This window comes from Miscanthus floridulus, chromosome 16 (assembly GCF_019320115.1).
Source record: "Miscanthus floridulus cultivar M001 chromosome 16, ASM1932011v1, whole genome shotgun sequence".
Classification (NCBI taxonomy): domain Eukaryota; kingdom Viridiplantae; phylum Streptophyta; class Magnoliopsida; order Poales; family Poaceae; genus Miscanthus; species Miscanthus floridulus.
Window position 1 is genome coordinate 111,366,096 of NC_089595.1, and position 24,099 is coordinate 111,390,194.

Below are 24,099 nucleotides of genomic sequence, written 5' to 3' on the forward strand. Positions count from 1 at the left end.
AAAAGGGCCATCTTTTCCCCGTTTCTCCCGGTACAAACCAAAACAAACAAAAAGAGGAGCGCACGGGCATCACCGAACAATTTTTGATTTCGCAGAAAGGAAGGAGGCAGCGCAGGCTAAATAAAAGCAGGTGGCGGAACTAGCCATAGCGGCTAAGCTACTTCACATGGACAGGAGTAGTAGGAGGTTAGGTTAGGTTAGCCGCCTGCAGATTATTCTTGTGCAGAGCGGAGGTCGTGTTCATGCGCATGTGAGCTGCCGCGCGCCATGGGTGCGAGCGATCGAGCGCGGATCGTCACTACTGAGATCACCGGGAAAGACACGCACAAAGGGCGTGTTTGGTACTTAAAAGTTTAGTTTCTAAAATTTAGTTCTACACCATCTAAATAGATGCGTTAAATTTCAGTGTACACTTCGACTAGCAATTTTCACTGGTCGGCAAATATGGGCTAGTAAGAGCCATTTTTCGTCTAAACGGCCGTTTAGCTCTTTTACGCATAGTTTAAACGCTACACGGTGGTACACCGTTTTCGTTTAGTCGGTTGTTTTGACCGTTTAAATGACCGTTTTTCCCGTTTAAACACCTGTTTTGCTCGAATAATGGGCTAAACGGTAGGTGACCGACTGTTTACCGTTTCGCGTTTAGGATAACACTAAGAGCCAATTTGCACCTGTCAGCTCTTATTAGCTGATGTTTAGACCACCAATTTGACATTAAAAACTAGGATAGGACTATTGTTAGCTACGAGGTGTACCTAAACACTAGATTAAATTTTAGTCAACTAACTTTTAGATTATGTTTAGATCTTATGGCCTAAAATTTAGTTAACTAAAGTTAAAAGCTAAACTTTAGACCACTTTAGGTCGCTTTTGTGATCTATAATGAACTAATGGACTTTTTTGTAAAGTTGGCTAAACTTTAGACAACTCTTTGTTGTTTAGATTTTCAAGAGCTAAAATAGTCTCCAAATAGAGCCATAGTAACCTAACAATTGCCTTTACTAACAACTAGTGGATAGGTTTTGAATGCACAAAAAGGAAAAAATAAATCTAAAGGTTGGATGTGCAGCAAAAGAAATAAAATCAAATTAAAATGTTTGAATATGCAAAAGGAAAAAAATATGAAATAAAAACGAGCCAGATAGGGGTCGAACCTACGACCATCTGCATAGGAGGAAACAGACGCTCCATCAACTGAGCTACAGGATCTTTGTTGTATATGTATATGTATATTTTAACACTTCACTACAAAACTCTAAACAAGTAGCACAGGAATACAGAATTCCACGCCTTCTTAGTTGACAATCTGTCTATACCTATACGAAATTTCTCTCCCTTGGTCCTCTCACAGTAAATTTCATCCTTTACCGCCTTTTTACTCATCTTTAGTCCCTCATTCTTAACCTTCTCACTTTGAGTTTAGAGGTGTAAACCTTTTGTTGTTGGCGACGCACTACTCATGTTAAGGCTTAGCCGTCCGAGTCTGTTCATGTCACGGTACACGAGCGCGTGTCTCACCTTCCACCTTTTTAACTCACGACATGTGCACCCAGTAGGAACCTACTCAAGTTGAATCCATCTTCTATCAATTTCTAGATGAATCCTTTGTTGCCCTATTGGCTCTGTTCGGCTTATCCCATATTCAATTTGTTCAGCTTGTTTTTCAGCCAGAACAGTGTTTTTCTCTTGCAACAATTCAGCCAGAACAATGTTTTTCAGCTAGTTTCAGCCAAGTTTCAGACCAGCGAACAGGACCTGGGTCTTAGATTACTTATATTTAAGGTTGAACCAAAGCAATTAAAATTCAACAAAGATAGCTAGCTTATTATTATTGATACGAGGATCACAAAATAGATTATACGTCCGGTTACAGCACACGGACATATTTTACTAGCACATAAATTGAATCTATACCACGCCCCCATCCAAATCTAAACCTTAGCTGCTGTAGATCAAGCATTCCGAATTATTATTACTTTTTTATATATAAAAAAGAAGGATAATAATACAGAATTCCGATATATGTGATGCGATAAGCATGGATACGATTCCGTTTTCCGCTTTGAGAGCACCCGTTTATTTATTCCCTCCGAACACGGCAACACTCTCTCACCATCACGCTGCAGTACGTGGGTTGTGTGTGGCACACCAAACCATCTCGTTCTCGTCTTCCAAAATCAACGACACACACCGTGTTAAGGAACGGATATATACTTTTCCGCGAAGGAACGAACAAAACAAGGCATCGAATCCGAATCGGATTCCCGGGACAAAGCGCCGCCTAATCCCTTTCGATCTCGCATCGCTCCCCCGGCGGCCACCAGTCAATAGTAGTCACTGCTGGCAGCCTCGCTCGGCTCCGATCGGTGGATTATTCGAGGTGCCCCGGCTTTTGGAGCGAGGTGGTGGCGCGGCGGTGATCCTGGGCTCAACACGTCGGCTAAGATGGCTACTACTCCTGCTCCCCGCACACAGTGGAGCTAGCTACAAGAGGGACCAGAAGCTATTCCTAGCATTGAGGCCTTGTTTAGTTGGGTGAATTTGGATTTTGAGGCTACTGTAGCATGTTCGTTTTTATTTGGCAAATAGTGTTCAAACGTGGACTAATTAGACTCAAAACGTTTGTCTCGTAATTTCCCACCAAACTGTGCAATTAGTTTTTTTTTTCGTCTACATTTAATGCTCCATGCACGGGCCGCAAACATTCGATGTGACAGGTACTGTAGCAACTTTTTGAAAATTGGGGTGGAACTAAACAAGGCCTGATTCTAGTACTATCCAGCAATGCAACTGGAGCTCAGCTCAGATGCATGCTCTAACGCTCAAACTTCATGGAAGCGAAGAAATCAGAGCTTCCTTTTTCTGTTTTCTTTTCGGCGGGCTACCTTTCCATTTCTAGAAGGTTATGATGAGAGCTACTCCGTACTAACTCTATAGTGGTAATAGTATACTAAGTATTATATTACTGAGTAGACACTAACGCCGGTAGCTTTGCTTTGCCCTTGATCATTGATTAGTGATTTGTTTCCTTCTCTTTTCTTTTGTACCAGTAGTGCAATTTGAAGGAGTTGATCGACCAGCCCACCTCTGGCTCCATCATTGCAGATATTAGAGTAGTGACAGTGTGATACTACTACTAACCTGTGGCGCTTTTGGGACATAGTCATGGCTCATGATTCCGGGTAGGGGCCCTGCCTGGGTTTGGTGCCTCGAAGTCACCACCGGATAGAGCTTTACAGACGACTGTGGATGGAGAGATGAGTAGGAGTGGGGTTAGTTAAAGCGTCTCCCCAAGCCTAAGCTCCTAATCTCCGTCGCCAAAGCGGCATCATTGCTACCACTCCGCTAGTAGTATCTATCACCGGTGATTTTTTTTGTTTCTTTCTAACTCAAGTGCTGCCCTTACCCCACCCCTTCTCAAATACGATGCGTGGTTGGTGCTGCTAGCTAGCTTGTGTTCTGCTCATGGGCCTCACCTGCTTCTTGCGAAAAGATAAATTTGGCTTGTGCTGATGCTTATGCTGATTTGTTGCGAGAGAAAAACACAGTTCGTTCGCTGAGCTGAAGATAAAAGAATGATGCAATGATCATATCCGAAAAAGGGATTAACAGTGCTGTTTTGCTGATTGATCCCTGGGACAAAACTTCCAACATGTACTTTGAATATCCAGATTCCATTTCAATTACTACTCATGATGAATGAAACTAATGTATATCAAGATTCCATTTCAATTACTCATGATGAACGAAACCAATACGTAGTTCCTCAACTGGTAACACAGAAAATAAGCAGAGGCTTCTGGTAGCATGTAGCCCATGAAACCAGGCATAGAAAATTTTACACAAAGTTATAGCAGCATTTCAACACAAAAAAGGAATTCCCCAAACACTTTGAATATCCAGATTCCACTCATTTACTACTCATGGAACAAATGTAGTTGGTTCTTCAACAACCAACACGTTCACACAAAAGGATAAAAAAGAGACTTCTGGTGGCAATCTCTAGCTCATGAAACCAAGCACGAAAAACTTGCACCAAGACTTTGGCATCTCAACACAGACAAGAGTCAAAAGGCTGTACAATAGAATAGACATCATTAACCTTTACATCACTCTATTGTCAACGTTGTAAAGTAACATGTGATCAGTTGGCACATGGGATAAAGTTAACTCCTCTATTATTGTAACATTAGCGTCATCAGGCTGTACAAGAATATTGACCTAGTAATCAATAAGTCAGTCAAGATACAATTTACTACTAGTGCACAAATTTAAAGAGCAGTGCAACATGGAATGTGCTAATGTAGTAATGTTGTTGTGATTGTGAAGAGTGAGTTTCCTTCCATATGGTGACCGGCTCCCTTTTCAAAAAGAATGAATACGACACAGACACTCTGGCATGCTTTTGCTGTAAAAAGGATCATCAGGCAGATAGTCACATTCTGCTTTGCTCCAAGTCACTTGAGCAATGCACCAAGGTTACATCAGTTTGGTAGACTGAACAATGAGCTTTTTCTGCAATACAAATCTGATGCAGATATTAATTGGGCACGATTCAGCATGTACCTGCCACAGGCATTTTAATTTATTTGGGATATAATTCTTTTTTAGAATACTTGATTGGACTGGAATTCAGTGCACGCTAGATGTCTGAGTGCTAAATGTTGCAGACACCTTATCAAGACCTGTATGCAGATCAGTACAGCATTAGTATACAGATTTCCCACAAAGCAGTAGCACAAAAGAAATGAGATGAACAAACCTTATGTTGTCCTCCGATTGGATATTTCGTCATGGCAAGACCCCATGGAAATTTCTCCCTTGCAGTAAGTGCTCCTCTCGAGATTACTCAGCTAACTGTTAGCTCTACTTCAGATTCTAAATCCAACTGATCACGGATATGGCGAACCATTTCACTTCCGTAAATACCAGTTAGAAGAGGGAAGGTCTACTTAGATTCTATTGGTTTAGTGATTGATGAGCCTAGAAGCACCGGAAAATTTCACTTTTGGTAAATAAATATTGATTTATCATCATGTTAATTCGTAATCTTGAAAATGTAACTATTTATTGTTTTTGAATCACTCCATCTGCACTTCCCTTAAGCCTCTTCTTCTCCACTGCCATTTGTACATCAACTCAAGCATCATGTACTTAGATGGCATTGTCATGGGGATTTGTTTGGTTTCCTGAAACAAACACTCCAACCCCCTTCCGTCTCCTCCAATTTCAACTGATGATCACCCTGCCCCTTTTACAACAACTTTGTGCTTCATCAAATGGCACTCCTGTGCTGCCTCACGCCACTGCCCTTTGCTAGTATAGAGGTTTGCCATTGACCCTCTCCTGAGCCCCATGGCTTTGCCTGCATCACCCTCTCTGCAGCTTTCTTTCCATTTTCCTCTGCCCCTTGAGCTGGATGCCCTAAGCAAAGATGTCCAAACCACACCATCTCTTCCAATCAACTCCTTAGCCTCATGATTCTAACAGCTCTGCCCAACAAATCAACAACACAACCATAGTGCTCCTTTTTAGGCTCCAGCCCGTAGCTTTTGTTCATTGCATTGAGCTCAGTTTGAGCTCAACTTCCCCTGTGTGTGAGTAAACGGTGAGTACACTAATGAATGTAACATGGTTTAGCTTTAGCCCGACACTGCGCGTATCCTCAAACTGAACAGACACTTACATAAGTTGAACAAATAAGTACTTCAGACTTATTTACTTAGTGTTAGGGTCTTAAGAACCATATAAGTTGAACAACCACATGCAGAAATACAGGTAAGGAAATGATGTCCATTTTGACTTACGTTGGTCATGCTCAGAATGAAAGGCCTTGGGACTGAAAGTCATCTGTTTTCTCTATCGAGGCATCATCCTAATGAGTGACAACTTTAGTATATCCAGATTGCATATCATTACCAGAAGCAGAAAATTGTCCAAAAATTGCCAAACTTTCTGTATTGGCCTCTTCCAAATTTGTGTCTTTTTCAACGCCATCTTCACTGACATCTGGTGTCAATGAACATTGTGCATTATCACTCAACGAAGGAGCTTCAACATCTGTTCCTTTTGCTGGAGAGACCATATCAAGTGAGGAAGGATCTTTAGGTACAGAGTATGCCTCAATAGCACCATTTAGTAATTTATCTCCTGCACCATGACTTACTTCTGATGTGAAAACAGTTTTGTTGTATTCCTTGGGCACAAGATTTGGTGTATTGCAAATGACTGAATCACCGACGGCTGGCAAAAATGGCACAATACAGCAATACGACATATCAGCTAGTCCATACCATGGGAGAAATCCAAGTCTCCCATTCAGTGCAAGATTGCACAATCAATGGCCTTAAACTCACATTGCAGTAAAAAGGTAAATCTCACACAAAAATCAAAGGATGGAAAAAGCAAACAGTGAACCTCCATTCAGTGCAAGCTGCATAACTAATGACCCCAAACTCACATTGAAGCGAAAAGGAAACTCTCAAAAAAAAAAAATGAACCTATAGAAAAGCTGGGGCTATAAGGAATTCATGCATCTACTAACCTCCTTTTTGTTATCCCGCTTTCTTCTCACTTCATGAAAAGTATCTGAACAGCCATGGATAAAAAAAGAGTTAGATTAATCATAAACAAACATTTAAGATTCTCCATGGTCTAGAGATGCTACACCAAGTTTCATTTATCAGAAATACATCAGACATAAATGTAGTTATTTATTTCCAACAGAGAAAGTATCACATGGCTAAGTAAGAATGAGATGGTGCATCTAGAATAGGACAAAGCCACCCACAAAAAACGAAAGATAGGATAAAATGGACCGGTATCATAACTTGAAGCAACTGAAGAGCAGGATACAATGTGTATCCTTATGTTGTCCTCCGATGGATGTTTCATTATTGACAGGGTACCATGTAAATTTCTCCCTTTCAGTAAGTGCATCTTTCAGGATGACTTAGTACACTGCTAGCTCCACTTCAGATCCTAAATCCAACTGATCAGGAATTTGGCCAACCATTCCGGCTCCATAGTATATCAGCTCAAGCATCATGTAGATGGCATTGTCATGGGGATTTGTCCGATCTCCTGAAACAAACACTCCAACCCCCCTATCGTCCCCTCCAACTTCAACTGATGACCACCCTGCGCCTTTTAGAACACCTTTCTGCTTCATCAAATGGCGTTCCTGTGCCGCCTCACGCCACTGCCCCTTGCTAGCATAGAGGTTTGCCATCGCCACATGTGCTCCTGAACCCCATGGCTCTGCCTCCATCATCCTCTCTGCAGCTTTCTTTCCAGTTTCCTCTGCCCCTCGAGCAGCACATGCCCTAAGCAAAGATGTCCAAACCACACCATCTCTTCCATCAGCAGCAATTCTTCCAATCAACTCCTCAGCCTCATGTATTCTACCAGCTCTGGCTAACAAATCAACAACACAACCGTAGTGCTCCTTTTCAGGCTCCAGCCCATAGCTTTTGTTCATTGCATTGAGATATCTCAATCCGAGCTCAACTTCCCCCGCGTGAGAGCAAGCAGTGAGTACACCAATGAACGTAACATGGTCTGGCTTTAACCCGACATGGCACATTTCCTCAAACAGTTCAAATGCCTCTTTGCTGTGACCATGCTCAGCATGCCCAACGATCATTGCAGTCCATGAAATCACATCATCTTTAGTGCGATTGGAAAATACGACATTAGCATCTGACATGCTACCACTCTTTCCGTACATGTTAACAAGCGCACTCCTTACCATCACATGGTGTTCAAGTCCAGCAGCGACAGCGAGTGCATGCAGCTGGCGTCCAGCATCCAGTGATGCAGCACTTGCACACACACTGAAGAGACTCGCAAGAGTAAACTCATTTGGCCGAGGGCAGCTGCTGTGATGCCGCATTTCTGAGAATAAGGCAAAAGACTCCTCGCCGAGGCCTTCCTGTGCATATCCTGATATAATTGTGCTCCAGGAGACAACATCCTTGACATCACTCTCCCGGAAGATAGCATCAGCAGCTGAAAGACGACCACAGCGCGCATAGAGTTTGATAAGGGAATTGGCCACAGAGCGGGTATGAGATAGCCCTCTCCGTGCAGCTTGTGCATGTAACTGCTCTCCAAGATAGGCACCTTCAATATTTGGGCACGCAGCAATTACGGCAGAGAAAGTATACTCATTTGGTGACGCAGAATTTGACGACTCATCGCGAAGCATTCTGACAAACGCCTCGATAGCTTCCACGGCGCGGCCGGTCTGGATGTAGGAGGCGATCAGCGTCGTGCACGCGGCAACATCGCGCGTGCCCATGCGGCCGACCGCGGCCAGCGCGCGGTCGACAGCGCCGCACCGCGCGTACAGCGCCGCGAGCGCGTTGGCGACGAAGGGCACGGCGTCGAGGCCGAGCTTGGCGCAGAGCGCGTGCACCTCGCGGCCGCGTGACGGCAACCCCGCACCGGCGCACGCCGTGAGCGCGGCCGCGCAGGCGTGGGAGTCGCAGGCCACGCCGGAGGCTCGCATCTCGGCGAAGCGGCGGAGCGCGTCGTGCCGCCGGCCGGCCCGCGCCAGCGAGGCGACGAGCGTGGTCCACGAGACCACGTTCTTGTGGGGCGTTTCGTCGAGCACCTGGAGCGCCAGCTCCAGGCGGCCGGCTTTGGCGTAGGCGTCCGCGAGCGCCGTGGACACGAACACGGACGACACGGCGGAGGAGCGGACGGTGAACGCGTGCAGCGCGGCCGCCGCCGCGGCGTGGGGGAAGGAGAGGGGGAGGAGCCCTGCGCCGGCGCCGGCGGCAGCGGCAGCGGAAGCGCACGCCTTGAGGACGGGGCTGAGGATGAACGGGTCCGCGGCGGCGTGAGGCGGGGAGGAGGCGCGGAAGCGGGAGAAGAGCGCCATGGCGCCCGTGAAGTCGGTTGCCGCGGCATAGCCCGAGAGGAGCGTGGCGTAGGCGACCTCGTCGCGGTTCGGCATCGCGTCGAATAGGCTCCTCGCGTCGGCGAGCTGGCCCGACCGGACCAGATGCCTCAGCATGGGTCGCGGTGCCTGGGAAGAACCTTTCCTCCTCCCGACACCGGCCTTCCGCCGGACTCCGGGAAGACAGGCGGAGACCAGCGCCGTTGCCGCTCCAGCTGGCGGTGGCGCCCGCTCAAGATACTGGCCCGGTTCGCTTGCGTTAGGAGCCGTGCTTTTTCAGCGAACCAACGCCATTTTTCTCACGTAATCCCTCCGTTCCATTGAGTTTGTCGCTCGGGAATCGGGATTGCGAGGGGGCACGGTTTTCAAACGACAAACTTAATGGGACGGAGGGAGTAAGAGCCGTGCTTTTTAGTGATATTTTTCTCAGGTAATAAATCAACTAATTATATTTTTCAGTCTGACTTATCAGCCAAGCAAACATGACCACTACTCACTCTTGTCGACTTACAATTCTAGGCTTATATAATAAACTAAACTTTCTTAAGCTCAACAGAATTTATATATAAAAAACTAGTTTCAATACTTATGTTTTCAACTAAATTTATATAAAATTATATTTTATAATTAATCTAATCGACATGTTCGCTGGTTGGTTTCTGGGCTGATAAGTCCGGTTGATGTTGGTTTGTTGTGAAAGAAAAACACTGTTGGCTGACTGATAAGCTCTGGCTGAAACCAACAAACGAACATGCTAAATATTATTTATTTAAATGTTTGTATCTTTTCATATAGATTTAATTAAATTTAAAATTATTTAACTTCTTAGAAAGTGATAGTTATATTCATTTAGGATGGAGGAAGTAGATGTTTTCGTCTATAAGGTTGAGGACTCCTTTCAAGATAATACTAATAATTGAATTGAACTTGACTAATGAACTTGAGGAAGTACCAGCAATACTATAGCCGTAACGCATGCATACCACATAAACACTGATGAATACTAACAGACCTGACTAATGAGTATATACGTATTCCTTGAATGGTTACCTCGCGGTACCACTACTCAAGGACCGGGAAAATAATGCCACAGACCTGCTGCACAAATCATGCAAGAGCACGGCCCATCCCGCACGTGTTCGTTGCGAGCACGCTGCACCTGCCAATAATAGAGCCACTGCAACTGAAGCTCATCATGCTGAAGACTCTGCAAGTTCGCTGTACCATCAGCCCCCTGCTCCTGCGTGCCTGCTGCTTGCAGAGTCGCTGGATCATCGCCTCCCTCCTGCTCCTGCGTGCCTGCTGCCAAGTCCTGAGGCGGCTCATCGCGGGACACCAGCACGCCCCTGACAAACCCGTCGAGCTCGTCCATCTGAACGCTCTCGCCGAACAGGAGGCTATCGACCTGCAGATCATCAGAGCCAGACGACTGCTCGTCCAAGGGCGGCAGGTCATGGCCGCCCTGGGGATGATTCATAGGCTGCTGGTCTTGTACTACTCCAAAGCCCCCTCCATTGTTCTCCTCCTGCTGCTGGTGAATCTGACGCTGGTCGTTACCGTGCTCCCAGCAGCCGCCGCCGCTGTTCATCGTCTGTGTGGTGGTGTTGTCTGGGAGTAACAGATCAGCGTGCTGCCATCCCTGCTCCATGTAAACACTTTGGTTCTCTCCCAAGAAGAGATGCTGGTTCTGCACTCCGAACAAGCTGTAGCCATCTTCCTGTTGCTGGTAGGGCTGGAGCGGAGCATGGCCAACGACGACATTGGTGTCTGCTGCGGCGAGGAACGCCGTACTGCCTGTCAAGCTCGGTGGCCACTGCTCCTGACCTTGGTTGTTGCAGAACATGGCAGGGTAACCGAGCAGTGCCAGGAGCTGGGACATGTCGTCGGGCGTGTCTTCTTCAGGCTTAGGCGCGGAAGCTCCGAGCGTTCCGTCCGGTTCCGATGGTGGGCACACGCGTACCGCCTGCAGCGGCACGGCGGAGAGGACGACCGGCGCCGGCGCACCGTCCGCAGGCGCCGACGGCTGCTGTTGTCGTCCTTCTTGCTGCGACGGCGCTAGCTCATCTTTCTTGGGCGGCGTCACTGGCTCCATCGGTGACTGTCCCTGCTGCTGCTGCTGCTGTTCTCCCTCAACTCCAACTTGCATTGATGGCTTCTTCTTCCTCTGGGCCTTGGCCTTCCTTGTCGGCTTCAGTGGTGGCTCGGTGAGCAGTGTTGTCGTCTCTGGGTGCGGCAGCTGCACTCCCTCCAGTTCGGTAGAAGGCATCTCCGTCTCCGTCCTCTTCCTCTTTCTAGTCTTCTTCTTCTTCTTCTCTGGATCCATGTCGTCATTGCCGGCATTGCCCTCGGTGTCCGAGTGCTGCTTCCTTTGGATCGAGTACAGGGCATACTGCCCAATCTGCATGCATGTCGATCATGGAGTAAGTTAATTTACCAGCGGAGGGACATATATCAAGCAAGATGCATAAATTCAGGCAATTATTAATCTTTTTTAGGGCCAATTGTCAGTCAGTTTCCTCCAGGCAAGGCAAGGTACAAGATCCAATCTTGTGTTGCTCAAATTCTGTAAGACACGTGACCTGGTCGAATTCTCAAGTTGCGTGAACATTCAGTCCAGTCCAAAAGAAATTAATTAATTAGCTTCTAAACATATATATGTTATTACAAAGGCTCAGAATGAGGCAAATTCAGTACAAGATTATAATGTTAGGGTGGCCGGTGCATAAATCTATCGTAACATTATAGAATTAATAGATCAAATCAGTTACTATTTGGTAGGATTTGTTTTTTCTTTGCTGTCACCATGACAACGCCGAGATCTTTTGCTTGCTAATATAAAAAAAAGCTTAATTGATACTACCTCCGCCCATAAATACTTGGTGCTGAAAATAGTCCGATTGAACTTTTAAAAATTAGACCCTAAATATATTTTAAAATATATAGTTTGGAAACATCAAATAATAAAGTCATGCATTATATTATGTGTAGATTTGTGAATTGTAGTACTTTGTTTGTAATCAGATATGTTCGTTAGGGTTCGTTAGAGAAAAATAATGGTTAATATTATAAATCACGTCAATAACAGGGGAGTATATGCAAATAATAAAGTCCCTTTTATCTAGGGTTTGTTCATGTTCATAAATATGCAATTATTACGCAAACAATTAGGCGTGCATTACGTACCGCGGCGTGGTCTTTGAGGACGTACTCGTGCATGCTCCACTTGCTGTTCTCGGCGGTGTCGCTGGAGTTGTAGATGAGCACCCTCTTGGTGCCCACGACCACCTTGTCGCCGTCGCCGTCCTTGGATCTCGCCCGCCGGATGTGCTGCACGCTCCCCGTGGCCTTCCATGTCGCCGTGACGCCGTCCACCCTCACCTTCCGGCTGGGCTCCTTCTCCTTGTTCGACGACGACTGCTCCCGCACCGTGAAGAAGAACCACCTGTTCTCGCCGTACCCCTTGTACTTCTCTACACGCATGCATGCATACATACGTGACGACCATGCATTACGTATATTGCAGTAAGTCATTACATTACATCATGCAAAAATAATTAGACGACTAGATAGCTAATGCAATTACTCAGTAATATATACGTACGACGCAGTAGCAATCAGTAGCATCTTACTGCTTACCGACGAGTTTGCCGGGCTGCCATTCGAGGATGGAGACGTCGTTGATGACTTCCAGGGGAAGCTTGTGGCCCTCGATCTTGGCGCGGAGGTAGACGTCGACGAGCTCCTCCTCGGTCGGCACGAAGCGGTAGCCAGGAGGGAACTGCAGCTGCGGGACCAGCTCATGGCTCGCAGTCGTCGCAGCAACCTCCATGGAAATAAACTGGCAAGTAGATTGACGAACAAGAGGCCGAGAAAGAAAGTTGTTACTAGAGAAAGAGAAAGAGGTGGAGGAAAGAGAAAGATCGGTCTGAATCCAACTGCTGGCTAGTTAATTAGGTGTGCGTGGTTAGAGTTGTAACCGGTTTCCACTTGAAATTTCTTATAGCCAAGAAAGGTTTCTTTCGGTGGCTGATCGACTGTCCAGGTCATCGTGTTTGTCCAGGACTCCACGCTGTAGCCCTGTATATCCTCCGCTGTTTAAGCGGTTATATGAAAAAGAAAGCGTACGTATCCACGCCCACGTCCCCACCTATCTGCCGCGCCCAGTCACGGAAAAACAGAACCGCCGAAGCCCACGCTCGCCCGTCCGGGAACGAGCAGCATGCGTCGATCTCGGCGGACGCGGAAGCGGAGTGCGGTGGAGCAGGGGCACGCGTCCGCCTGCTCGCCGAGCGCCGAGGGGCCGGCCTAGCCGCCGTCCCCGTGCTCCGCACCCTACTGCGCCCGTCTGAGACGGTGCTTCGCTGATAAGTCATGGCTGAAAGTCGACTGATTTATTATGAAAGAAAAATACCATTGATTTAAAAAAATATGGTTTATAAGCCTAAGCGAACAGGAAGAGGATGGCGACTGGTTCACGAGGAAGACCCGATCGACGGCAGGCCCCCTCACATGGAGATGGGCATGGCCGAGCGTGGCAGCGGCAGAAACAACGGCACAACGAACTGAAGGCTAAACAATCGGGCAGGAGCTACTTTAACTCTAGTAGTAGTAGGCATCAGACAATCGGGCAGGCAGTTATTAGTGCTAAAGTATGGTTGCAATTATAATAGCGAAAATTGCATTACAGAGGATAAATCAAAGTGGATAGAGGATAATATTATATTATGTATGGGTTGGGCGTCAAGCAGGTGATGATAGGAATAAAAGCCAAACGGATCGATTCATATCCTCTGCAGCACATCATGTGCATTCAAACTTTCAAAGTACTAGCTGACTTGCAGAGGACATGTTGTGTCCAAAGCCAAAAAAAAAAACGAAAACAAAAAAGAACATTATGCATTCAGATTCCAGATTCCACATTTGTAACATCTCCAACGTGTGTACATAAATAATCACATCTTGCAAGGGTCTGGATAACTTCGGGTACAGACGTACAGTTTCATCCGAAGCTTAATACAGAACCAAAAGAAGATAATTAATATCTATGGATGGATCCCCCTGGCTATATAGATATGTCATGTAACTTAGTCCTATACGGCTATAACTATACCCCACGGCTATAAATATACCCCACCTATCAAACCTCGAAAATAACATCTTAGAGTTTTCCGTTGACATAACACAAAACTACTGCATCATATCTCGCTTCCTTTCCTTCACCAAATCAACATAGATTATGTGTTATCTACAAGACCTCCTATGCAATATGTAAGCATTCTGTAATATAAACACGTGATGTGCACTGAGAACCACGGCAGCAAAACTGTTTCCAACATCACCAAGTCACATCTTTGATCCTCTGGAGATCAAGATGTCTCCGTACGGTTTCAGCTGAGTAACCTTGATGTAATCACAAGTTGCCAAAACTACAGAACAAACAGTCCCCATTAAATAATAAGGTCCATTCTAGCATTACAATTAAACTGAGAGCTATCATAAACTTCAGATTCACCATTATTCCTTAATATGTCAAAATTATAAATTATGCGGCCTAGTATTGGATTGTGTGAAACTTCTCTTATTTAACCACACAGGTAAGTGAACCAGACAACCAGTTATGTGTTGCTGGCAATTTTTCGACAATAAGGCTCTAACGCCAGCACAAACTGACAACCTCATCCAGCAAAACATCACCAACTATAAAACTGGGCACAACCAAGACCTGTAAACTACTATGTCCTCCATAAAGGATTTCAGCCAGGAGCGCTATTGGCTTCACTGGGCTGGTGTTTTTCTCTTCTTTCTTTTGTTTCAGTTTTGTTTTTTCTCCCTTGTCTGGTCTTATGCTCAGACTGTAAATCAGACTGTTTTTTCAAACTTCTACAATGCAAAGGCAGAGCAACAGCCATCTTACGCAAAAAAAGAAAAAAAAATTATTTGCTACACCATACTGAGAAAACATTTACACAGCCACTAAAATTATAAATTTGAGGAAAGTGTGCCAAATTTCCTAGCAATAAAGGAAAGCAGGCTTCAATGGTGTTTAAGTGTAACCCAACCTAATTACAGAAACCATGAATAGTCACTAAGCCAGGAAAGCTATCATAACTGTTTAACATCATGTCAGTGACGACTACTAGTTTTTTATTTACTTTAGCAACAGTACTGTTTATTTTCCAGTCAAAGCGCCATAGAGAAATACTCCCTCCCTTTCAAATTATAGGACAACAAAAGTTATGTACCTAGAAAAGCAAAAAAACGACCTATAATTTGGGATGGAGGGAGTACATACCGGTTGCTTGATAGAATAGTCGGGCTGCCCTGGCTTTGGTCATCCCATGAGCTAGATGACTTAAGGATTCAGATTGCGGGGCACCTGGGCTATCGAAATGAACTTTGAGGTGCCTGCATGAAGATAACTCTAGCATCAGAAAATGTATGTGCATCTGTTGTACCACATTTCAACAAACTTAAGCTACCCAGGCACTATGAGCAAAAAAGTTCAGGATACGTACGACATGATTGTTTCTGTGACCTTGTCCATTGGATTGGAGCGCCTCTCATATGGGGTTTGAGTCGGTTCAGTTTCTTCCAGTAGGTCTGAAACGAATGTTGACTGTTAAATTCTATGTTGATCGAAACAGTTTCAAATGTTCCAGAAAACAGTTTCACATGTTTATAACTTTATATATAACAGAGTGAATAAGGACAGAAATGGAAACGACCAGGAGTTGGAGCAAAACTGTTAAATTCGATGTTGGTTGAAACAGTTAATGTTCCGGAAACAGTTTCACATGTTTATATATAGCAGAGTAAAGGTCAGAAATGCAACCAACCAGGAGTTGGAGCATAATCTGAAAGCCTTCTCATCTTGAAGTCCATCACTTCCTGCTCCAGTGGAAAATTTTCCTCAACAGTATCAAGATTCCCCAAGCTTCTTGCAGATGAATGCCGCCCCCTCTTGGACCTGTGTTCGATAACCATGACATGGTCACTATAAGAAACTTTTTTCTCGAGTGGACTTAAGCAGCCCGTACTTCATTAAGTAGACAGGAGTTTGTTTACACATTAGGACCTTCCCAGCTAGCGAGTAGCAAGCCAGGAACGGTACCTACATCTCTTGTGAATACAATAGGACAGTGGGGAGCTAGACATTTTTTTATTTGCCTGCCACTTCATAAAGGAGATTACACACTTTAGTTTCTGCACTTATGAGCATATACAATAGGAGGTTCCGTTGTGATGATGCAAATATCTTTAGATGGGCAAGTTCTTTCAGTAACAAAATATCACATAGTTATAGTTCAGACTTCAGAATACTAATATAGGTGACATGCTGCTATTACTATAAGTCAATAGTCACCTTCCACTTCCTGATGGAAATTGTACTTCTGGATCCAATGGTATAAACGCCCGTCCAGAGCCACCAGAACTTGAAGCAGACCTGTGACTTAACCCTGCTAGAGATTTATGTCATTGACTGTCTATATAAGCACAGACACACATTAAACTTATTCACTTTTCAACTTACCAGGACTTCCAGGAGTAACACTATGGTCACTGTGCAGAGTATCGTAAGCTCTGTCATACTCTGCACTCATGTTTGCTCTGAGTTTTTCAATGCCATCTGTGAAGTCCATCGGCAGACCACCTGTTTCCATCTCATACTCTCCCCCAGCCTGAAAATTCAACCACTCATCAGGGACAAATCTAATGATAATTATGATCAGCTCACTAGGGAACGGTGTTATTCTTTTCAGAAAATAAAAGAATCTAGAATAACCTGAGGTGGAAATTCATGTGGTGGTGAGTTTTTCGGCTGTTGTTCTTGTGATGATGATCGCTGCCCTCCTTTAAGAAAGTAAGAAACAGTCCAGGTTTTTGAATTGGCCTTTAGCATGTTAAAATAATATGGTTTCTTCAAGTCAAGAAAGGTGACACAATATTACAAATTATGAAATGACCTGAAGAAGCTTTTGTGGACTTGACTTCAGTGCAGTCCTTCCAGAGCTGCATAAGTGGCTTAGGATAATATAATTCTGAGGGTGAGTTGTCATGAGATATTAGAGCAGCTGGGGGGATGTCCACGAGATCACTTATCTTGGTTGATCGAATAAAATTAAAATTCTGCAAGCATAAATCAGATAAATGTTCTTTATTAGAGTGCATCAGTACAGACATCTCCAGGAAAATAGATTAGTCGAACCAAACATACACTGTTAACTTTACGCCTTTTTGAGACAAGGCTTGACGCATCCTTCAGCCATGTCTGATATATGTTTCCCGGGATCATCATCTGGTTATTGTCCATAATTACTTGTGGGAGTTCCCTACATGCTTTCCGCTTTGATGCTTTAGGTGGTTGCTGCTGCTGTGTAAAAGTGCTAGCTCAAGTAAACAAGAACAAACTAAACAAGTAATCCCTTTTCATACTATTTTGTATTTTCTAGATGTAAATGTAATAAGGCTTGATAAATCATGTTTACCTTCATCTTCTGCTCCTCTGGTCCCCCTGCAAGAGAACTTTCAGTAATTGCAGAAAGGCTTCAAATATGGTATAAATGCAACAACACATGTACTTAAGTTATGTCCAGCAGTCAACTTCTAATATATCAGGTAACTAGTCAACCAACAAAAAAACGAAGGCGGAAACGAACTACAAGTTCTTTTTGTCAAGTACCAAAGGTTGAAATATGACATAAGTTGAGAATCAGAAATATAGTTGTGCTTAGCGATTATTGGTAAGCTAATGGATCACATTGCCAAAAGAGAAAGAGCAAGATATGCCACATAGCAGCTAGAAGACTCAGCAGTTGCCACCAAGGATGCACTCCCTAGTCTCTTATCCTGAAACAGAGTCCTACTGTAGCCATTTGACTATGTGCAAAGGCCATGAGAGATAAAGGGTGAATAGTTTCAAGAATATTCTAACAGAGTCTGCAAATGGCCATTAGCTGTCAGTAAGAACCATCAACTGGAAAACTTTTGGATGCAAGTTCTTCCACTTGACCGAAGTAACATGTCAATGCACAATTGACATGAGAATCATTGTCTTTTGGGGGGGGGGGGGGGGGGGGGGAAAGGAAATTCTAATTTTTAAAAACTACAGCCTTGTTTCCATATGGCAGAGAGTAAATCATGTGCTTAGTTTCACCTTGTTGAGGTTCTTCATGAACAGGGGAGGGGGCAGCATAGTACTGTTCTTCTTGCTGAGGAGGGTCTTCCTGCCTAGGTGGTGAGGGAACCAGCGTACTTGGAACTTGTGGGTGCTCATCAGGAGTGATATTGACTGTGGTCTCATCATCTGCTATGTCAAATCTGTATACAAGGCACTATTGCAAATTATATTTGTACTATACACAAAATAAGAAAAAGAAACATACAGCAGCGATGATAAAAGAGTGGTAAATTTAAATAAGTATGCAGCTTTGCTTTACCTCTCAAAGCGATTGAACACATCAGTTTCTGCAAGCCCAGACTCAAAATTATCGACCAGGGTTATATTCACTGCTTCAGCTGAGAAAATATCATAGAGTTTGAGAATATTCTCCCTTATACAAACACAAAGAGTAAGAAAAAAAAACACAAAGAGTAGTCCGCAAGAGAAGAAAGACAAACCTTGATGACACTGATCAGCATGAGAGAAGTCATCATCATCAAGATTGACATTAAAGTACTGTTCATCCAGATCTTCCAATTGCTAAACATGCATCATATATTTCAGTCAGAAAAGTGGATACAATCAGGCCAAAGTCAGAAAAAAGAGATGTGTTCATGTGATGCTGATGGCTATTCTAAATAAGAACCATACTGTATGCATATAAAGTTTTTCTGAAATACACAGGTGACAAGGATTACCATTCCTCGGAACCTGGCACCGTCAGTCTCTGAGAAAAACATGGGCTGTTCCACCACCATATTGATAATTTTCTCTGGTAATGTTACTGCTTCATACCTGCATGAAGTTCTGCTGTCAGATAAGCATGCCACATTACTTTCTTACTCTTAGCAAAGAACAATCTTTCCTATATCACCAGTTCATACCCACTCCATGCTATTTACAGAAGGGGAGAGACTGAGGTGTTTGGCTATGAAAGAGCTAGTAGTAATGAGGTCAAATTTATCTATAGAAGTTTAACCAGAAAAGGCGTTATATCAAGAAAAGATTACGTTAACTCTCAAACAAACTTCAAAGGGTTATACTACAGCCGTAACTGGTTAGGGAATGCTAATACCAAAAGAATTAATCATGACCGTAGATGGTCATTTCCAGTTCTCATGATGAAAGCCCTTTTAAGATAGCATTATTTCTCAAGTACAGTATTGTATAGCTAGCAAATGGTGAAATGGACAAGCTCAAGAACATGCCAAAAGATACTCCAATGACACGAAGATGCTCACATATTGGAAGGAGAAAGTAACTGATGCACCAAAATATGCTAAATGCAAATCTATGCACATCCTATTCTGATGTCTCAAAAGTCAAAATTGGAAAAACAGATTAAAAAATAAAGCGAAACAAGGTTACAAGCAGATTTAGATGGAGAATCTTCAGTGAATTTGAATAAATCCATAGTCCGATAATGCCTGCATGAGACCCTTGTACCTACAGCCAGAACCACCCAGGTTGGACAGTGTGTCTCAATCCTACTGAATAAATTTGAGCTAAACAGCAAGTGATTAGTCCAGTTGACAGAAGATCATTGGGGGTCATACATCAGACAGTGGATGTGAGTGCTTCAGCAAGCACAAGCGCCCAGTGAGCAAGGCGCAGCAAGCTGCCATGGCAATCGCCAACATCTAGCTGTAAATCCCATTTTCATTTCCCACGGTACACACATTGCACCACATACCAATTCAGCTCAAGCAAACTGATGACATATCTATCTCCTAAGAACTCCCATGAACATCCCAGCCAGATAACAACATTCGCCAATCCAAACAACCAGATGAACACAGCACAGCCTAAACACACAACAAACTCTGTTTTCAGAAAGCTGAGAAGCAAACACCACTCCTCAGTAACAACATCACCAGCATTACGCAGCGCAACCTTATTCAAACCGAACCCCCTCAACCCCAGCATGTAACATCTATAAACGCTAAGACAGGGATGGAGACCGGTAGCAAACTTACTTGGCTTGGGCTTTACCCTTGGAGAGGACGGTGGTGTCTGTGGCCGGTTTTATCCGCCATGCCTCGTTGATCTCAGTCTGCACGAGAAGTTAGTACAAGTATAACTCGAACTGAATTGCAAGGATAATCAAATCGACCGACCAGGACACACAGAAAACACTCGGGCAAATCCTGAACGAGTTCTTACCAGAAGCCGAGACACATCAGCTGCGAGAAAGAGAACACACGATCGATTTGAGAAATAAGATGACAAAACACAGGGAATTCAAACAAAATCAACAAGTAGCGAGGAAGAAACTTACCGTAGAAAAGCTTCACCTTCCTCTCGTACACGATCACCACGCCACCTGTTCACGAATTTTGATCACGGAGAATAAAAACCCATCCGAAAAAACTTGAGGAAAATTTTCGGGGGCGCAAGCAAAATTGAACTCACCCATGAGGATTCCAGAGAGCCTCAGAGCCATGGGCACCGAGGGGTTCAAAATCTCCTCACTAAACGAGAAACACACAAACAAAAATCAGCAAAAACAAAAAAGCACAAAAAAAATCCCCTCACAACAGGGCGGAACTCGAATCGCTCGGACCAGTTTCCTCACCAGATTTTGATGATGTCGAGCTTGTCGAGCCGCTTGCGGTTGATCTTCGAGTGGAGTGTCGCCGCCATCCTGCAACCACAACACGAACGGGCGAACGCAATTAGTGGCCGCCGAATCGGCGCAAGCGTGACCAGCAAAAGAAAACTGAGCGCGATTTGTCAGAAGAAGGTATAGAACCAAACGCATTGCGAGGAACAGGAAGGGAAACGAGCGCGATTAGAGCCGCAACGAGGGGAATAGGAGGCGCGATGAAGGGAGCAGACGCACCATATCTGGCCGAGCGGCTCCTTCCGCGCGAGGAGCTGATGCGAGTAGAACATTCTCGGTCGCGCGGGGAGAGGAGGAGGAGGAGGAGGAGGAAGAGGGCTCGGAGCGGCGCGGCGCAGCGGAGGGAGGGAAAGGCGAAGTGTGTGTGTTGGTGTGTGGGGTTTTGGCCAAGAAAGAAGAAACGGGGGCGGATCCGTGGAATCGTGCGCGCGGGGAGGGCACGATCGGAAAAGATAAGCCACGAAGGACATGTGTGACGACTGACGACAGTGTGAGGGAGCATCTCTAACACAACACTACCTGAAAAGATAATCCAAAATTAGTTTTGTAGCCTGTCTAATAAATATTGCTCCATCTATCCCAAAACAGAAGTAGTTCTCGTTCTCGAGAAGTTAACTTTTTTTAATTTTGATCAATTATATATAAAAATTTTTAATATTTATAATCCATAATTAGTATCATTAGATAGATCGTTGAATATACTTTCATAATAAAGTTATTTGAAGATATAAATGTTGCACGTATTTTCTACAAACCTGATCAAAGTTAAGAAAGTTTGACCTGCACGTATCCCATAACGACTTTCTTTGTGGGACGGAGGGAGTACCGCAGAAAGGAAAAATAATTCCATCACCGACATTTTCTAATAGTTTGCTCTAAAAGAAAATCAAAAGTAGGTCTACTAAGATTTTAGTCATCAGTGCTACACTGTCGCCTCCATAGCCGCCGCCAAAAACGTTATCTTAGCACCTACATCATTATCATTCTAGCACCTAACTTACACCTAGGACCTCTAAAGTGAACCTCCCAGTATTCTCAAATACGAAGATAGAGCCGGATATCCAATTCTAACAAACCTCCCAGGCGCGCGGCGGTGAGGGTGACTGCAATCGCCATTTCCAATGCCCTAACTCAATGTCACAACCTACCAAATAGAATTTTCACGCGAAGAGTCAAAGAAAAAAAAGTTTATCGTTATTAAGGTTATTCTAATTAATTTTCTTATTTATTTTTTATTTTCCTATACATGGCCTATGGTGTAATGTTCTTATAGTACTCACGAATGTTTCATAGTATATTTTGGGTTATTCACGAAGTATCCATATGATGTTTTACGATGTATTTTTTATTATTTATAAAGTACACATAAAATGTTTTATTGTATATTTTGAATTGTTTACGTAGTACTCTTTTGGCCGGATGTTCAACGATGTATTTTCGATTGTTCATATTGTACCAATGAGATGTTCCATGGTGTATTTTAGGTTGTTCACATTGTATCCATGTGATATTCCACTTCTGTTGTTCACATTACCTATGAGTTATTTTATGATGTATTTAGGTTGTTTGTATAGTATCCATAGAATGTTTACAATATATTTTGATTGTTTCTATAATATTCATGAGATGTTCTTTTTTCTAGTATTGGACTAAAAGTGCATCTAGGCTCTAAGTGGTTTTTGTAGATTGAATGACATCACTATTAATGAATTAACTTGTTTTGATAAGATTATGTGCAGGTGTTTGGTCCCAAAATTATTAATGTATGTGGGCTCATATGAAGCAAAATTACATGCAAATGAGAATTTAAGCTAAGATTGAATTATGAAAATGAAAAAATAGCAACAATATGTTGGAAATGACAAAAGAGGCATGGAATGATGCATATTAATTGGTCTTGCAATCAAAATTTGTTCATATTATGGAATATAAAAATTTAGATTTCATCATTGGTCAGACTAGCAAGGATAATTCAAGAAGGAAGAAAGAGACATCAATTGTTGCATATGAGTTAGTCTCACATGGAATAACACTTGAATTTCAATGCATGTCCTAGAAACACAAATTGTGATCTATATGCACAACCACATACTATAGTTAGGGATGTACGAACATGCACATTACAATGATACATTTCCTACACCAGGGGAGAGGCTAGTCATGACATGTTAGAGTAGTTAATGGCGTTCAACTCATTCTTTAGTTTGCAAAACCTTGCTTCATCCAATGGTTTGGTGAAAATGTCGGCAAGTGGATCATTAGTGCTAATGTCATCTATTTTTATGTCACCCTTGTTGATGTGATTGCTTATGAAATGGTGCCTTATATCAATATACTTTGTTCTTGAGTGTTGAACCAGATTGGTTGCAATCTTCACCACACTCTCATTATCACATAGGATAGGTACTTCATCAAACTTGACACCAAAAGTTCAATAGTATTGCCCTCATCCATAGCAATTGTGCACAACTTCTTCACGTCGAGATATACTCCACTTCGGTGATTGAAAGTGCTACGGAGTTTTGCTTCTTTGTTGACCATGATACTAGTGACCTCCCTAGTATGTGATAAGTGCTCGAGGTGCTCTTCCTATCAACCTTGCACCCAACATAATCCAAATTTGAATATCTAACTAACTCAAATTGTACATCTTTTGGATATAGAAGACCAATATTGCTTTTGATCAACCGACGGGGTTACCATCTTCATCAAGTCTAAGCGTTCATTTGTTGTCATGGGGGTTTTGATTTGCTTTGCAAATACCAAACATCTTTAACATGCTCTTGAGAGGACTTGACCTTGGCATGCAAATGTTTCCTTTGCTCTAACTCAACTCTCCAATCATAGGCATTTCACCCTTTGTTGATATCATACTTCCAAACTTGACCGTAGGTGTAGTTGATCAACTTCTCATACATAGTATTCACCCAACCTAGGTATTTCAATATGCTTCATCCATCTTTATTGGTTGTCTTGAAGATACACTTAGGAAGTGTTCACAAAATGACGCAATCCCTTGATTTTTGAACACCCTTTGAGATAATACCAACAATATGATCAATTTTGATTGTCCTTGGCAATAACGTAACTTGATTTGATCTTTGTATGAGCAACTCGATCATGCACTTGACTTTGTACTTGATCATGAACTTGTGGATTTGTATAGCTTGAATTTGATGGTATAGCAATGGGAGTTGAAGCTTGATCTTGATCTTGCCATTTGTATTGCACTTGGTATTGGAGGAGTTGGAGAGTGTTGACGGTCACTAACACCAATTATAAACCATCAACATAACCTGCATTTATACTTAATTCCATCACCAAACATAGATATAGGGGTTTAAACTAATAAATTCCATGAGTTTTGGTGAATCTATGTTTTCAACAGGGTTTATCTAGAAAACCGTCAAG

General features: G+C 43.5%; 3 protein-coding genes across 11 annotated transcripts; all 3 read right to left on the bottom strand.

Annotated features, from left to right (window-relative positions):
* Positions 1 to 4,137: 4,137 nt before the first annotated feature.
* Positions 4,138 to 9,146, bottom strand: LOC136513250 (putative pentatricopeptide repeat-containing protein At3g47840). 5 transcript variants are annotated; one of them, XM_066507249.1, is made up of 5 exons: positions 6,831 to 9,146; positions 6,545 to 6,588; positions 6,167 to 6,243; positions 4,763 to 6,072; positions 4,138 to 4,685 (listed from the first exon to the last, which is right to left on the bottom strand). In XM_066507249.1, the coding sequence occupies exon 1, from the start codon at positions 9,020 to 9,022 to the stop codon at positions 6,953 to 6,955; it is 2,070 nt and encodes a 689-aa protein (XP_066363346.1). In that variant the 5' UTR covers positions 9,023 to 9,146; the 3' UTR covers positions 4,138 to 4,685; positions 4,763 to 6,072; positions 6,167 to 6,243; positions 6,545 to 6,588; positions 6,831 to 6,952. The 5 variants fall into 5 exon arrangements, with proteins under 5 accessions (XP_066363346.1, XP_066363345.1, XP_066363344.1 ...); XM_066507248.1 differs by having other exon boundaries at positions 4,763 to 6,243; XM_066507247.1 differs by having other exon boundaries at positions 6,167 to 6,588.
* Positions 9,147 to 9,971: 825 nt separating this feature from the next.
* LOC136513403 (uncharacterized) lies at positions 9,972 to 12,734 on the bottom strand. Its single transcript, XM_066507412.1, has 3 exons — positions 12,542 to 12,734; positions 12,089 to 12,375; positions 9,972 to 11,303 (listed from the first exon to the last, which is right to left on the bottom strand). Exons 1-3 carry the CDS (start codon positions 12,732 to 12,734, stop codon positions 9,972 to 9,974), a joined length of 1,812 nt encoding a protein of 603 aa, XP_066363509.1.
* Positions 12,735 to 13,811: 1,077 nt separating this feature from the next.
* LOC136513618 (sister chromatid cohesion 1 protein 1-like) lies at positions 13,812 to 21,037 on the bottom strand. Of its 5 annotated transcripts, none has more exons than XM_066507592.1 (20): positions 20,908 to 21,037; positions 20,641 to 20,709; positions 20,478 to 20,536; positions 20,344 to 20,388; positions 20,229 to 20,248; positions 20,042 to 20,118; positions 18,764 to 18,860; positions 18,524 to 18,605; positions 18,343 to 18,421; positions 18,060 to 18,223; positions 17,392 to 17,417; positions 17,121 to 17,270; positions 16,870 to 17,032; positions 16,689 to 16,756; positions 16,437 to 16,584; positions 16,269 to 16,362; positions 15,742 to 15,872; positions 15,421 to 15,505; positions 15,198 to 15,310; positions 13,812 to 14,331 (listed from the first exon to the last, which is right to left on the bottom strand). In XM_066507592.1, the coding sequence occupies exons 1-20, from the start codon at positions 20,958 to 20,960 to the stop codon at positions 14,249 to 14,251; spliced, it is 1,806 nt and encodes a 601-aa protein (XP_066363689.1). In that variant the 5' UTR covers positions 20,961 to 21,037; the 3' UTR covers positions 13,812 to 14,248. The 5 variants fall into 5 exon arrangements, with proteins under 5 accessions (XP_066363689.1, XP_066363688.1, XP_066363687.1 ...); XM_066507591.1 differs by having other exon boundaries at positions 16,269 to 16,365; XM_066507590.1 differs by having other exon boundaries at positions 16,269 to 16,365; positions 17,121 to 17,273.
* Between the last annotated feature and the right edge of the window lie 3,062 nt (positions 21,038 to 24,099).

Bases quoted from the DNA above. Each gene is read 5' to 3' on its own strand.
- LOC136513250 (XM_066507249.1), bottom strand. From the start codon at position 9,022: ATGCTGAGGCATCTGGTCCGGTCGGGCCAGCTCGCCGACGCGAGGAGC.
- LOC136513403 (XM_066507412.1), bottom strand. From the start codon at position 12,734: ATGGAGGTTGCTGCGACGACTGCGAGCCATGAGCTGGTCCCGCAGCTG. The intron at 12,376-12,541 runs GTAAGCAGTAAG...GCATGCGTGTAG, and splicing joins GCAGCCCGGCAAACTCGTCG to AGAAGTACAAGGGGTACGGC. The intron at 11,304-12,088 runs GTACGTAATGCA...ACATGCATGCAG, and splicing joins TCCTCAAAGACCACGCCGCG to ATTGGGCAGTATGCCCTGTA.
- LOC136513618 (XM_066507588.1), bottom strand. From the start codon at position 20,960: ATGTTCTACTCGCATCAGCTCCTCGCGCGGAAGGAGCCGCTCGGCCAG. The intron at 18,224-18,342 runs GTAAAGCAAAGC...CCTTGTATACAG, and splicing joins GTGTTCAATCGCTTTGAGAG to ATTTGACATAGCAGATGATG. The intron at 16,757-16,869 runs GTCATTTCATAA...ACTTTCTTAAAG, and splicing joins GTCCACAAAAGCTTCTTCAG to GAGGGCAGCGATCATCATCA.